This window comes from Colletotrichum abscissum (assembly GCF_030869225.1).
Source record: "Colletotrichum abscissum strain IMI 504890 chromosome Unknown Scaffold_7.1, whole genome shotgun sequence".
NCBI classification, from domain to species: Eukaryota; Fungi; Ascomycota; class Sordariomycetes; order Glomerellales; family Glomerellaceae; genus Colletotrichum; species Colletotrichum abscissum.
In genome coordinates this window covers 1,459,030-1,474,036 of record NW_026850514.1, presented here as the reverse complement: position 1 = coordinate 1,474,036, position 15,007 = coordinate 1,459,030, and the positions used below count along the sequence as shown (strand labels likewise).

The window sequence follows — 15,007 nt, the reverse complement described above, 5'->3', positions numbered from 1 at the left end:
CGGAGGGACCGAGTCCGACTAGATTGACCTGTCTCGCATCATGGACATCAATTGGGCCGGGTTTTTGATTGTTGTTTTTTTCGGCGTGACAGGGCGTTTTCTTGATTTTCGTTTTTGCCGTTTACACTACCCCTCGCACCATATTGTATTTTGCGTTTGCGGCATTTTTCATGCTGGCCGACGATGATTCCCCTTACGCATGGCGAAACCCAGAAAGATTGGGCAGGAGTTTCTCATACTGGTGGCTCGTACGTGCTTTTTCTGCTGGGAGGGTATTGACGATGGACCACTCCTCTTTTTCAATACCACTACGCGACTTCGCCCATACGATATGCACCATCCAACCCTTCACTTCTCTTTGTTTCTATTCTAATTATTTCTCTTACATAACATTTTGTTTTTACGAATAGCAAGACCGACGTCGTGCACTAATGACGGCACGAGGAAGGATGATGGCGGATGGGATGGTGATGGGTTGGAGACGGACCGGTTGCGTTTGGTGGCGGTCTCTCGAGGTGTTTGCGAGGCCGGGCTGGCTGCCTTTGGCTGCCTGATTACTCAAAGATGGTCCTGAGAGACACGACGAGGGGGTATTAGACACCTTGGCTAATCTAGTTTTTGGCGCCCGCTGGAATGCCGTCGGTTGAATAAAAGTGGCTTGGAAGTTCACTCGTACTCCACGTGTCGCGCCTCGTGCCGCGCCTTTGCATTGACGATTAAAAAGACAGGTCCGTCCGCTTTGTGACCTTTCGGACTCTTTCGATGTTGAGACACGTCTGATTCAGGATCTTGACTGTATCTGCCTTCACTCTTCTTCAGAGGGGAGAACATCGGGAAACCAGCCGTAGGAACTAAAGTCGACCTGGAACTCGCCCATTGCCGTCCGCGAGACCTCGACGTCCTCGGCTTGTAGGGCTTCGGCTTGGTTTCGAGCACCTGACGGCTGGGAGCTAATGAGAGATGTGATGTTAGATGCGTTATGTACGTAAGTGAGCGTGAGTGCGATGGTGCGAAAATGGGTTGTAGGAGTGGGTAGTGAGGTGGATGTACCGTGGCGAAATGGTTCCTTTGGCGTTGATGACGCGCTGCCATGGGACGTTTTCGTTGTTGAAGCGGGATGCTGGGTCTGTGGGGAGGTGTTTGAGGCAGATGCCTACCTGACGGGGACGTTCGGCTTTGAAAGTTGTTAGTTGTTACCTGACAGGTTTTCTACATGAATGTCGCGTATAGTGCATGAATCGTGAGAGGGATGAAATTTGATGAATGGGGTTCCGGGTGAAGAGAGGGGGAGAGTGCAGGGGCGGAGTGAGGGAAGGAAGGACCCACGGGTTCCGACGAGTCTGGCGATGTGGCCGTAGGTTGTGACTTTGCCGACGGGAACTTCTTGCACTGCGGTGTAGACTGCGTGGAAGAAGGCTTCCGCCTCTTCTGTGCGGGCCATTGTTAAGAAAGACTGTTGGTGGGCTGTGGAGATTGGGAGGTTGATGGTGGGAATCGGAGTGGTGATGAGATGAATGTGGACGATTTGGTGAAGATTGGTTTGGTGTTGTGCTGGACGTGAAGTCACTACTAACAATTATGCCTGGATTAGCGCGGGAATGCATTGGCCTGATTGGGCAGGAGATGGATGCACTTTTGTTGCTACTTCACCTCACCTCTGCAAGCGCTCCGCAGATTAAGGTAGGTAGCAGGCGCATCACTTACTCTTCCTCCTAGGTCAATAAGAATCATTGTGGTTTTCGAAATTGAATTTCATAGCCCATGAACTATATCTCCATGTTGTTTTAAGAAATACCATCGGTGATTGCCTTCATCTTCTTGGTGTCTCATGGTGTTGGTTCCTCCCAGCGACGACGTGCACCGCCGGCCAATTACATGATCCCCTGAGACGCAGCAAGATGTATGGGCAGAGCCTCCTGCCATCGCTCAGCCCAGCTCAGCCTGCTTCTAGACACCGACCTTACCCCTCTTTTCCATCTCTGATGTTGTTCACCGGGAGGTCACAGTCAACATCACCAAAGTTCGCCAACGGTTGATCAGCCCGCCGCTTTTGTTACAAGCAGAAGGTCACCCTAACAGGCGAGTAGTCTTCCAACATCCTTCTTGTACACTAACTAACGTCGTCCAGACCTCAAGCATCGCGAGCGAATACCACAAACTATACGACGACCGACCATGTCCGATCCAGTAGGCTTCAGCTTCCAAGCCGACGTGGTGAACACGGCTTCTCTGGGACACGTCTTGACCGGGCGACTGCTCAAGGCCCTAAGCGATGGAGGTGTCGATACGTATGCCATGTGGGCAGCTGTACAGCTGGGAAAGCGTATACCAGTCCAGGATCTGCACCAGAGCTCATTGTATGCCCACATCATGTCGAAGAAGACATATCAATCGGTCCTATCCAAAGCGCTCAGCATCGGTTGGGGCCACTCGGCACCTGTGGCAGATTTGGCTCGAACTGTTGCTGGGACCAATGCTATCATTCTGATTGGCGCCCTCTCAACGGGATGCCAAGCCTTTGCGGCCGCCCAGTGTCTATCTGAGGTGATGGCAATCTACGGACTTGAGGCTGATATGCTGCCGAGTGTCGATGTGCTCAAGGGTTTGGTCAACTACTTGGCCCCATTCACCCAAGACCTCGGCTTCTCGAAGGTTTTCCAGCATATAACGAATCTTGCAGAGCGCGCGATCAGACTGGAAAATAGAGCCGTAGTAGGGCAGAAAAGAAGTTCCAGCAGAGACGGAAATGACATCTCCGATTCTCTCAATCAGTTCATAGGCATGGGTAGCGCTGCTTCCCTAGCTGGCGCCATCAAACAGCTCATTCACACATCTCAAAAGAAGCAGAGAGATTACATGACGCCCAAGATGCGCGGGTCATGGCTCCCAGCTTTTGCGAGCCATATACTGGGCATGGCTGTGGAGGTTCGTTACAATCAAAAGATTGTATGGGCTAGCGGTGGTGAGCATGGGCACATTCTCTTTCAACTTGGTGACGAGTCTACAGCCCACGACGCTCTTCAGTTATTCTCACAAGTCAGCGAAGTGATTGAAGACGACTACAACGAAGAAGGCGGTGAGCCCTTATTGAGGGTTGATTGTCTGATCGGAGAGGCCCTTGAAAGTCAGATCTACAAATGGCCGGAAATCGACAACGATGTCGCTAAATCTATTCGACATGCGATAAGATTTCTATCTTTCCACCTATTTAAAGAACTCAAAACCGGTTTTGACTCGCCCATGGACAGAACTTCCGCCTATTCTATAAAAGTGCCATTCGATGGTATGAGGGCATTGGAGAAGGTTTTGAATGTAATGGGCATTGATGTCGACTTGGACGAAGAAGCCCCAGCCTTTCCCCCCAGCCTCAACCTGGAAAACCCCGTCATCCTACAAATGACCAAAAACGAGGAGGCTGTCGTGGAGTCCCAAGGCCTTATCTTCCTTAACCCGATAAGTATAGTAGCGGTTGCTAAGAACTGTCGTATACATTCGTCAGCCTTCTCCAATGAGTCAGGCGCTAGCGAAAGGCGAGGGAGAATCGATTTGAGGACGGGCAAAACTAAACGCGCCAAGAAACGCATCCCTCCATTCCCTTGTGCCTGTAGGGCAGTCGGAAGGCTGATTTACTCTTTCGCGGCTACAGCCCTAGCGCTCATGTTTTGCACATTTGACGCCACGGAACTCAGAGTGCTGGAGGAAGTCATTGCGGGAGATATCATGACAAGCTGGATTCAACAACTCGTCGACGGTGGGCACATGGGCTTCCCATGTCAAGTCTTTCCGGAAGAATTCACGACAAGCTGGAACCCAATACTCGAAGACGAAACGTCCCTCTCTCTATCACCTTCATTCATCGATGAGAGAGAACCAGGCAGGGAGAGAAACCCAAGACGCTCCGGCAAATTGGTACCGTCGGACGAAGACATCTTCAATCACCTTGGGAAACTTGTTTGTTCTGACTATGCAATTAGATGGCTAAGTCCGACCGAAAACTCCACAGAAACAAATATCATTCTTGGGGTCTCGGGAAGAGCCTTCACCATCTACTACGCATGTATATTAGGAACTGACTGTTTTGATGTGTTTGGTAGAACCATCCACATTCGGTCCGGTCGGGCATCGGTGGCCGGAGCGTTTCGCAATGTCATTGTAGAACGACTATATCCTGACATGGAAGGCAACGGCTCTGATCCCACCAACGAGCTTGCAGAGGTTGTCTCCTTAGCGACCGGAACCACACTGGGACCACATCACAGACCTCCAGAAAGTAGGATTGCCATGGATGTGATTATCCAAGAAGAGATCGTGTATGTCCAATTGAAACTAGCAGGAAAGACGTCAGGACCAGTGAAAGTCTCCTTCCAGCGTTGTATTTCTCGACTCACATCCTATTGGGCTGTTCCTAAATGCAATCATGAGAAAGATGGGCTGTATACTTTGGAAAATGACCAGGATGTGGTATTGAGTGGTTTCCAAGTGGCTTCTTTACGCCGACGAGACGCCGCAGAGGTGCTGGTGTACGCTTTACACGGGAATACGCTTGAACAGCTTCTTGTGTGTGGTTTGATGAAACGTGAGGTGGATAGATGGGTAGGACCTCCTGTTGAAAGGCATGTTGTCACTGGGCGTTGTGTCATTCAAGCTTCAGCTTGCCTCACGTGCTGCATTCGCTTGGCTCGCCAACCCGGTTATCTTCCGTGTATCGTAATGGGCGGTTGATAAGGAGCCAGTATCTTTCTGCGATGCGAATACTTTGTAATATCATGCACTCTAGGTTATTACAATCGCAATCGACGTTCGAAAAAGACAGAGAAGGCCGATCTCGCCTCTTGGTTGGATTATCATACTCATGGCAGATGTTTCCTCATGTCACAATTGTTTGGGAGCCAGATTGATTGAGCTGGTAGTGAAGAAAACTTTTCTATGGGGACGATACCGAGAAATATGTTGATGAAACATTACACTTCTTCTACATATACACGTACCATGAGCAGGGCTACAGACCAAGCCATTACCAGGATATACTCAGGGAGAGAGGCCAGGCTTTCCGCTGATTCTCTGTCGTGAAAAGGCTCGTCACTGGGCTAGGAACTCTGTATTTACCTACGTGCGACAACGAGTAATTCAAGGCAACTGTTGGTATCCCTATCACAGGGATATTGGTCGATTGGTTCGAACCGTGGTTTTGACGAAGTAGGTCAGTTGACTAAGGTATATGATTCTGCTGCGTAGGTGTAGAAGGGAAGTTCCAACCGTAGGTTGGGCAGGCTGCGATAATCAGAAGTAGGGCCCGTAATTGGCCCCTGCGCGGGCTGCCGTACGTCGAGGTCGAATTGGACTTCCAATCCGACAGCAACATACAGCGGGCCTTAGATGACGGATCTCGGTAAAGTGTACATGCAAATTTGGCAGCTCTTATACCCGGATCCCCAGGTGACTATTGCCGTACGACCATGCTGGATCAACGAGTTCGGTTTCGGTGCAGAACATCCCGTCGACGGACCCGTCGTGATGATTGGAACCACTTAGATGCCATTAGACAGCTCCGACGTCGCATTGCCGACGCCGGACTTGGCCCGACGCCCCGCGTTCTCAACTCGACCTCTCCCCGGATCCACACCCATGGGGGCGGGGACGGTACGACTCGGATACTGAATACGAGAAATCAGTGAAGAAAGCCGAAACAATCTCTTTCAAAACCCCCATTCCTCACACCTATTCAACTACGCAACTTCAAGTCTCAGATTCATCTCGCACATCAAATTTCGCCTTGATCATGGAATCATTCATAAAATCCAGGGAAACCCGACCTCAACTCCTTCAGAGCCTCTTAGCCGCTCTTCCTCCACTCGACAAGTCCCTCGAAGAATTCCGCGACGTCGCAACTCTCCCAGATGGCTACAAAATTGATCTCCAAATTGTCCGCCCGCGCGGCGTAGACGAGTCGAACGCGGACCGGCCTCTCATCCTCCTATGGCCAGGTGGTGGTTTCATCGTTGCCGGCGTCGAGCCGACGACCCGCCCCGCGCGGGAATTTGCGCTCGAGTTCGGCGCTGTAGTGGTCAACGCGACTTACCGTCTCGCGCCGGAACATAAATTTCCCAGGTCTGTCAAGGACGGTTGGGAGACTGCTGTATGGTTATCGAAGAATGCTGGTCGATTCGGCGGGGATATCAGCAAGGGCTTTATTGTCGGCGGGTGGTCTGCTGGTGCGAACATTGCCTCGGTTGTCAGCCAGAGGTCCGGTGTCGAGGGGCTGGGGATCACTGGCACGCTTCTGGGTATTCCGTTCCTGCTTGTCAAGGAGATTGTGCCAGAGAAATACGCCAAGGAGTGGGTTTCTCGAGAGACCAACGCCGAATGGAGCCCGACCTTTACTACCGCTGTCATCAACGATGTGTCGAAGGCGTTGCAGGCGGAGATCAAGTCGCCATGGTACTCGCCTTTCAACGATCCTGAGGCCATTCCTAAATCACCCAAGGCTTATATTCAGGTTGGCGATCGAGACCCGTTGAGGGATGATGGGTTGATTTATGCCAAAGTTTTGAAGGATAATGGGGTTGAGTCAAGAGTTGATAACTATCCTGACTGGGGACACCAAGGCTGGACTATCTTTGCTCCCGAAGACCAGCCTGCGGAGCTAGGGCCGAATACGATGAAGGGAATGAGGTGGCTGTTGGGGAAGGACTAGACTTCAACCTATAGAAGCGAAGTATCAGATCATTGTAGAAGGCTATGATAAGGCTATAGAATGTGTGCAGGGCAACATAGATGAAAGTAATGCGATGTCAGATCAAATGCCTCTAGCTAGTGATGCATTTAATTCTTTCAAGACAGATCGAGCTAGTCATTCTTCGCGGTGGACTGGTGTCATCATCTAGTAAATCTGTCTTTGCTCCCAGCTTTGTGATGAAACTCTGGGTTTCTTCTACTTCACTGAACTTGAGAGAACACCGTGCAGACATTTTGGGTTCCATAGGACCAGCAGGACCAAGCGGGCGCCGTCCGTCTCTTGCATCGCAGCTGCAAGTTGAAGTATTCTTTAATTCAGTTCAGATGTAGTCAGAGGATGATGCTCGCCTCTCTAAACTTCTCAAACGCCTCCAGCCAGCCCTGAACAGGATCTCTCTCCTCGGTGAATCCCACAGACCTCAACCTCTGCAAGCTAAGCTGTCGATCGAAAGACAACCAGTACCCAACGCTGTCAAGCTGGACACTTCCACCCCCAACGCCAGCAGTGACAGCTCTACCACAGCCCTGTTCTTCGAATATCTGCCTATGTTTCTTGACATACTCCCCAGGCTTCTCTGCATTGTCGTTTTCCCTCGGTCCAACGCCAACCAGTCCGAACCAATCAGCGATCGATGGCCATAGGTCACTAAACTTGGTAGGCTGCTCTTTGTCGGCCATGTTGATGACCTTTGTACCGCACCTGTCCCCATGAAGTGAGGCGTGTATGGCGATGCGACCAAGAATCCGAGAAGAGACGGGAGTGCAAAGGCTGTTGTACCCCGCCTGGTTTCCAGGGAATGAAACTTCAACATTGGACTTGGAGTTCTTGCTCACTCCGTGATTATAGGCGTAGAGGGATAGGTACTGCGCCCAGTGGAGTGCCAACGAGAAACCGGATCCATTCGGGGAGAATCCAACTACCGCGTCTGGGCATACTTCTGACCAGGTCCACGGCTTGCCATCGCTCGCCTTCGTGAGGATCTTACGCCACCAGGGGTACGCGACGGTCTTTGCGTAGTCTTCGGGGAGATTGTCTGCCATTGATTCCTCCAAGGGGGGCTTGAAGGTACCGCCAGGTGTGTAAATCCCGTAGCCCTGAGTGATGTTTGTCAGCTTTATATTATGGTATGATGGGAGATGAGGAAAACTTACTCTGGTTCCGCCAGAGTAGACAAATGCCTTGAGGTTTGTCGACAACGTGGTCACCGCATCGACCACCGTCTGCATCATACTACAATTGGTCTTGCACTCGGCAACATCATCCCCATCGCCCTGATTGAAGACTGTGATAACGGCCAGAATATCAGCTACATTCTCCAGTGAATGAAATTGTCAGACGGGATACAATTCTCACCGAAATAGAATACATGGGTGACGCCCTCGATCCCATCGACTTTGCCCTTGAGCTGCGAAGTCAGGTCTTCCAGCGTCCCAGTAAGGTTGACATCAGAAGCGATTTGTAACTTGGGCCTGGTGGGCGACGCTGGTGGCCAGAAAGAGTCAGATTCTGACAGCGGTCTGTTCATCACAGCCGTGACATTCTCGAAGGAGCCCTCTGAGGGGTAGTTAGAGAGCAGCTGCTCGACAGTCGCCCAGCCGAGCAGGCCAGAGGCGCCAAAGACGATAGCGTGAGTTGATTCTGACATTTTGCAAATATCGTGGGTGTCAGCTGTATGGAGAGTTGGAAGTGGAATGAAAGACGACGTCCAAGGTAGAACAAGGGAGAGCTTCGATATATACTGTACGTGTAGTACTTAGTAGAGCCATCAAATTCCTTGGACTGGCAGGAGCGATCGATGCACGTGCATGCCTAGATTGTTCAGGGTCCAAGCCGATCTACTAGTCCGCTAGCAACCAATGAGAGTCGCACGTTACACACTGAGCCATGATGATTCATAGTGAGTTTTCAGAGTAACTAGAATATAGTTGTATCTAGTGTGTAAGCCGCCGGGTCTTGAAGGATCCGTTTTATAGAATTTGTGCAATCCGTGGGATCGGGGAGCACGGCAACATTTCAATCTTCATCATAACGATCGAGGCGGAACTCTGTCCAGATTCCTTCATCCAGCTCGCCAATCATGGAAGGGCCAGACTGCTCGATCCGCTTGCCCACTGATTTTCGATACGAGACGATTCTCTCCTCATCAATCTCTCCGCAGGCAAAATTGAAAAAGAAAAAAGGATTGGAAGTACCGACTCCGGAAATTGCTGAGTTTCGAGATGAGATCAAATAGCTGGGCGATAAGATCACCGAAATGAAGTCCGATCTTCTCATGGGTCGATACAGTGGCCAAGGTAAGTAAATGACTTTAATTGGGTATCGTAATGGCATTCATATTCAACACCGTGCTAAGCATATCTCTCAAGTCCCATTCCGACTTAGAGCAAGTCCGCATTTCAAAGCTGGGTTCAGGTAGGATGCATTAGGTCTGTAGAATCCGGGTGATTTGAACATCAGTTCTCTCCCCCACTCTCTCCCTCTCCTTGCCTCGCCTCCCATCTTCCCCATCAACTCCCTCCAAAAACCCCCAAGCACCATATCGAGACGGCTTCTCTCACGGCATGGCCACCCAAATTCCACTCATGAAGAACAACGCACCGGCACAGACAAAGATGATGTGCGTAGAGGTATCAAGCGGCTCAGCAGGCGGGATGTTTGAAAACTGCAACACGGTGCGGATCGAGAAGTTGTTCGCAGCCTCCTGGATCGCCAGCGCCGTCAGGTTTCCGCAGGCCTCGTTCAGCGCGCGGTCCATGATGACGGTCGGCAGCTTGAGGATGGCGGTGTCGAGGACCTCGGCGTTGAACTGGTTGCCGTTCGGCGAGGCCTCGAAAAAGGTGGCGCGGTAGGTGCTGTTTGCGCCGACGGTGGAGAGGTTGGCGATGCGGGAGTACTCGCCGCACGACATGATGGTTGACTGGGCGGGCGTCGTGGGGTTTGTCTGGCGGACGACGACGGCGGGGCCCGGGGCCGGGACCTCGATTGCTTTACCGAAGGCGGCGGTGCTCATAAGGGAGACCGCCAGGAAGAGGTTGGTGAAGATTGAGTGCTGCATCTTGACTTTCGGTGGCACTTGTCCGCTTTGATGTCGAGCTTGAGCGAAAGGTGAGATGGAAGAATAGATGGTATTGTATTATGAAAGTAGACAAGGGTAGTGTCGAGAGAGCTTCAAGTTTAACTGAAAGGACCGCGACAGAAACCAGCCGATAAAGTTCAATGACAACCCAAAAGTTTAAAAGTGGCCGGCCACTGAGAAGTGAAGGAATACAACCCCAAAAGGAAAGAAGAGAGGAAAAAAGAAGGATGACTCGTTCAAAAATGAGGGAAGAGTGGCAGCAGACAACTAAAAAGAGAGGGATCAAGGAAGTCTGTGTCGTTATATGTGCCATAATTGACATGGAGGGGAGCATTGGGAGGGGGGACACACTTCTTGTTAGTGCAAGGGGCTGGAGCGTCTGAGACGAGATGACACATTTGGGATCTCAGATCAGACGGTCTGGTGTCTTGGGTGAAAGCCACGCCAGAGACTTGGGACGCCGCGGCTAGCTTATCTCTTCGTATATGATTGTGCACGTTCGAAGTTGTTGGATCCTTTGGCGGAATCGTTTTCTGTTCTGTCGAACTTGAGTTCGAGAACAGAGAGTTTCCATAGTCTCCAGTCTGCAATACGACCATCGAGAGAATAAGCTCAGCAAACGGGGCCATACTGAGAGTCCATGATCGCCAAGCAGGGTGTCTCACAATTCTCCTCCCCCAAGCACAGACCAATCAACCACAACAAAAGATTGTGGACGATGTGGTCCGGCTGTGGCCCCCTCCTGTTTGATCCTCCCTCTGGCACGACGGTCGATGTTTTTGGTCGCCACCAGCATGACGAGCCCGAGGCATCGAGCCAGTCGGACGTGAATTGGTCCTGATGGGCCGAGAAACCGACCACCGTCGTGTTACCAGGTATTTGCCTGGTCTAACGTCCGGCGTCATAAGACCCAGAACGACATTAATTGGAACTTGGCTTTGGCAGGTTTACTGGGGTGGCTAGGGCCACAGCTAATCGGGGGCTGCCTCACTGAAGGAAAACTCTCGTATGGTCGTCAAGTGTCATTATCATTATTCGTCAACGGCTAATGCCATCCTGTCATTGCCGGCGTCTACGTGCCGCAACTCCCGTAAGCCTCCCGAGCCCTTGAACCGGGGGGTGGAATCTCGCTTCAAGTCCCAGACCTTTAACGCCTATCAAGCAAAGCCCCCAATGTTCCCTCTATGCCGCATCCCGTGCGAGTCTAGTCATCGTCGAGTATCGCAGACACAACCGCCCTCCTGGCCTTCTTGCCCTTCCCCTGAACGGGCTTCTGCATCTTGCCGCCCAAGCCACCCAAACTCAACGGCTTCGGCTCAACGGGTATGACACCGCACTTGATACTCATACTCGCAAAGAAGCCGCCCACGGGCCGTAGTTCGTCCTGAAAAACAGCAACGTTAGAAAACGCGCTGCACCGCTCCCCGCGAAACAGCTTGGCCTCGCATCCGTCCGCCTTGTTTCCCATAAAGATGCCGCACTGCGCGGTGCCCGGTAGATTGTAGCACTGCCCGTCCTTGGTCGTGAATGTCGGCTCCGTCGACGCGTTCTTCGGGAGCTCCATATCGACAAAGGACGCGCCGCGGCAGTTCTTGACGCCCGGCGAGCTGGGGAACAGCCGGACTGTGATCGGAACGGGCGGCTTTTGTTCTTGTGGTGGAGGGACAGTGGTGTTTGGCTGAGTAATGTCGACTTGGTCGGCTGTCGCTATGGGTTTCGGCGGTGCTGGTGGGGTGGGTGGGGGGTCGTCGCGGTCGACTACTTGAGGCATCGCGAGGACTGTTGAGGCGAGCCATGCCGCTACGAGGGCGGCTCGTACAATGGGATTTGATGATATTCGCATGATTCTTGATGTGATACAATCAAAAAAGATCTTTGAAGTTGTAGAGATTAGAGACTAATCTTGCGCTCGGGAATCTGTCCCATCAAAAGTTGGCGCACGCTGATGAGACGACGGCAAAGGCAGAACGCCAAGATGCATCAGCGGCGTTTCAGACCACCTCCCTACGCCAATCTGCACGGATACAATGCTGAAACACCGCTTTGAAGGCTTCAAAAGTCTCATAGATCTCAATTGAGAACATTATTTGATAGGGATAATGGGAAAAGATTGAATTAGAAGGTGTAACTAGGGCCTCTCCCCAATCCCTAGAACGGTATATGCAACAACACAACTTGGTATCTGGATCTATAATCTTTGAACAACAATTACTACACCTCATCAAGCACCATAACAAATGTGCGCGTCTTGGCCGCTTGATCAACTCTAACCGCTCTTAAGGACCGACTCAGCCGACGATCTCTGGCCATCACTCTTGCTCTCCGCATTCAGAATCGCACTCTCCACAGCCGCAGCAACATCAATGTGGAAGAATGGACGATTCATACCCTGCACAGCGGCAAGCTTGCCATCACCACGTCCCACAACCCTCGCAGCACCATCGTGACCCTTGCTCGTGGGAGAGATGACGTCCTCTTCCTCTTCGTCGCGGCTGCGCTGCGAGGTGACCCGGGGCTCGTGACCTGATCCAGAGTCCACGGGTGCGAAACTGTAGATGGGCTTCCACCGTCCAAAGTTGCCCTCATCCTTGACGGAGGGGAACCCGAAGCCGGCGGCAGCGAGGGCGCGGCGGGTCCAGCGGTTGTTGACGTTGGCGAAGTGCCATTCGACGACCTCGGGCTCGGCGTAGTGGTCTAGAGCGTTGCGGACATCGATGAGGCCTTGGATTGAGGTCACGTCGATGTTGTTAACAGCAGAGCAGTCTAGGATGATTGCGCGGACGATAGGGCGGGTATCGTCGAGATCGATCTTGGCGCCGCGGCGCGGACCGGGGTCGTTCCAGGGACGGTCCTATTGGGCGATTGTTAGATGAATGGTCAAGCGGGGTACAGCAGGTAGGTGAACTTACGCCGAGCTTCTCGTAGCGATCGAGAATTGTCCGTCTTGCGTGCTTCTGCACATAGGCGACCAGGGCATCCATGTAGTGAGCCTGGTTGGTGTAGTTGAAGCCCTCGCCGAACCGGTAAACAAAGACACCGGGGTACGGGGTCTGAACGTCGATGTTGGGGTTCGAGCCGTCATCCTTCTCGAGAGGGATGTAGCTCTCGCGGGCAGGAACATCGATAGCCTCGCCCCTCTCGTTGAAGGGAACGCCCTTGCCGGCGGTGTCCTTCGTGGCACGGTAGACCTTGACGCGTCCAAGGAAGTGACCCTTGGCCTTCGCGAGACGCACCAGCAGGAGGGCGGCAGATGCGCACATGGTCAGATAGATGCCGTTCTCAATGTTGGTGAAGATGGTGAGGAGAACGCCAGCGAAGAAGATGAAGACCTCAAGGGGCGACACCTCCCAGAACTGGTACACCACCTTAGGCGGCGTGATGAGGTCACCGACGGCGTGGATAATGAGACCGGCGAGGGTGGCCATGGGGATATAGAAGAAGACGGAGGTCAGGGCGTACAGGGCCAGGAGAACGATGACGGCAGTGAAGATACCAGCAAGGGGCGTGCGAACACCGGCCTTGGACTTGATGGCGGTACGGGAGAAGGATCCGGTGGCCGGGTAGGCGCCGAGGAAGGGTCCGAAGAGGTTCGTGAAGCCGACGGCGACGAGCTCCTGCGAGGGGTTGATGACGTAGTTGTTGACTCTTCCGAAGGACTTGGAAATGGCAATGTGCTCGATGATGAGGACGATGATGGTGACTGGCAAATCAGGGGCCACGGCACCAAGGAGCTCCGTGTCAATCTTAGGAGCGCCGGTGTGCTGGAAACCACTGGGGACCTTGCCCAAAATCTTGAACTTGGCCTTCTTGGCGTCCCAGTTGACGTGACGGTTGACGAGCCAGCTGATGAGGACGTATAGAAGAATGACAAACGCCATGCGGAGTGTCGACATGAAGAACCAGAACTTCTTGCGGTGGGGCTGCTTGTTCGACATGAAGTTGCAGAACGAGCGGATAGAGTATAGCAGAAACAAGGCCGTGAGACCCATCGCGGCGTCGAGTCTGGCGGTAGGCAGCGCCTTCAGGAAATCGATAATAACCTCGTACGTCGGGTTACGAGTGTTGACGCCCTGCAGACCGAGGAGGGCGGGAACTTGACCCGCGGCGATGCTGATGGCGGCACCGGTCATGAAGGAGGTGATGGCCACCAGCGGGATGAACTCGACGATCCATCCCAGGCGGACGAGACCGATGAACAGGAGGACGGCGCCGGAGATGACGGCCAGGGCTTGGGCGATTTGAGGGCCGTCGTATTGCGGGTGGGAGTCCTTGACGCGGAGCACGATGTTACCGACAAGTTGGGACATGACGGCGACGGTTCCGATTGTGATGTCCTTTGAGGTCGCAAAGGCCCAGTAGAGAATGAAACCGACAAAGGAGGTGTAAAGACCGTATTCGGGAGTCAATTGCGCGAGGAGGGCGTAGGCCATGCCTTGGGGGATGACGACGAAACCGACAGTGACACCTTTAGATGAATAGTTAGCTATCAAGGTATTCCGAGGTATTGGAATGAGATGGCAGATGAAATGGCATCACAAGGGCTCATTCAATGTGATATTTGAGCAAGCACCAGTGGCATCACATGAAAAACATACCAGCAATGATGTCTCCCAGAAGCCAGGTAGCATTGTAGTGGAAGATCCACGACCAAAAGGGGAACAGGCTCTTGATGTAGTTCACAGCGCCGTGAACCGTGGGCCGGTGCTCGTACAGGAACTCGGCGACGGTAGGTTCCCTCTCCTCATACTGCTCGACGGAGCGGAACGAGGCGGCGGCGGATTGGACGGCCTCGGTAGGCTCGTTGCGGTACCGGGCATCGACGTCGATACCGAGGCCCTTGGCCAAAGTTCTTCCGACCTTGCTCGACATGGCGAAAGGCGCGTCCGGAAGTGACGGTTTGCCGTGTGTAATGTTCCCAAGAGATTGATCCGAAGTAGTTGTCCCAAGGTATAGGAAACACTTGGCAAAGGGAAGACAGGTCTTGGTGACGAAGAATTCAATGAGGTAGGAAACACCAAATCTCAAAAGAGGAGGCGGACGAGTCAACTAATAAGGTTTCTGACCTGGACCGGGAGACGGGACGACACGAACGAGGCATATTGGTAAGGGCACGTCCGGGACCGGGGAACCTTATATGCTGCGGAACACAAGTCACCCCCAAGAAATCTCAAAAAACTGACAAGAACCCACGATGA

General features: G+C 52.6%; 6 protein-coding genes across 6 annotated transcripts; 1 reads left to right on the top strand and 5 right to left on the bottom strand.

Annotated features, from left to right (window-relative positions):
• Positions 1-805: 805 nt before the first annotated feature.
• Positions 806-1,441, bottom strand: CABS01_04002 (6-O-methylguanine DNA methyltransferase; the record flags this gene model as incomplete). The annotated part of the gene is made up of 3 exons (XM_060537374.1): positions 806-950; positions 1,051-1,174; positions 1,327-1,441. The coding sequence occupies 3 exons, from the start codon at positions 1,439-1,441 to the stop codon at positions 806-808; spliced, it is 384 nt and encodes a 127-aa protein (XP_060391632.1).
• A 734-nt stretch (positions 1,442-2,175) lies between these two features.
• On the top strand, positions 2,176-6,694 carry CABS01_04001 (uncharacterized protein; the record flags this gene model as incomplete). The annotated part of the gene is made up of 2 exons (XM_060537373.1): positions 2,176-4,310; positions 5,803-6,694. 2 exons carry the CDS (start codon positions 2,176-2,178, stop codon positions 6,692-6,694), a joined length of 3,027 nt encoding a protein of 1,008 aa, XP_060391631.1.
• A 371-nt stretch (positions 6,695-7,065) lies between these two features.
• CABS01_04000 (uncharacterized protein) lies at positions 7,066-8,381 on the bottom strand (the record flags this gene model as incomplete). The annotated part of the gene is made up of 3 exons (XM_060537372.1): positions 7,066-7,830; positions 7,888-8,018; positions 8,090-8,381. The coding sequence occupies 3 exons, from the start codon at positions 8,379-8,381 to the stop codon at positions 7,066-7,068; spliced, it is 1,188 nt and encodes a 395-aa protein (XP_060391630.1).
• A 909-nt stretch (positions 8,382-9,290) lies between these two features.
• Positions 9,291-9,791, bottom strand: CABS01_03999 (uncharacterized protein; the record flags this gene model as incomplete). The annotated part of the gene is made up of 1 exon (XM_060537371.1): positions 9,291-9,791. The coding sequence occupies one exon, from the start codon at positions 9,789-9,791 to the stop codon at positions 9,291-9,293; it is 501 nt and encodes a 166-aa protein (XP_060391629.1).
• A 1,225-nt stretch (positions 9,792-11,016) lies between these two features.
• Positions 11,017-11,655, bottom strand: CABS01_03998 (uncharacterized protein; the record flags this gene model as incomplete). Its single annotated transcript, XM_060537370.1, has 1 exon — positions 11,017-11,655. One exon carries the CDS (start codon positions 11,653-11,655, stop codon positions 11,017-11,019), a length of 639 nt encoding a protein of 212 aa, XP_060391628.1.
• Positions 11,656-12,078: 423 nt separating this feature from the next.
• Positions 12,079-14,681, bottom strand: CABS01_03997 (sulfate permease; the record flags this gene model as incomplete). The annotated part of the gene is made up of 3 exons (XM_060537369.1): positions 12,079-12,663; positions 12,722-14,277; positions 14,408-14,681. 3 exons carry the CDS (start codon positions 14,679-14,681, stop codon positions 12,079-12,081), a joined length of 2,415 nt encoding a protein of 804 aa, XP_060391627.1.
• Between the last annotated feature and the right edge of the window lie 326 nt (positions 14,682-15,007).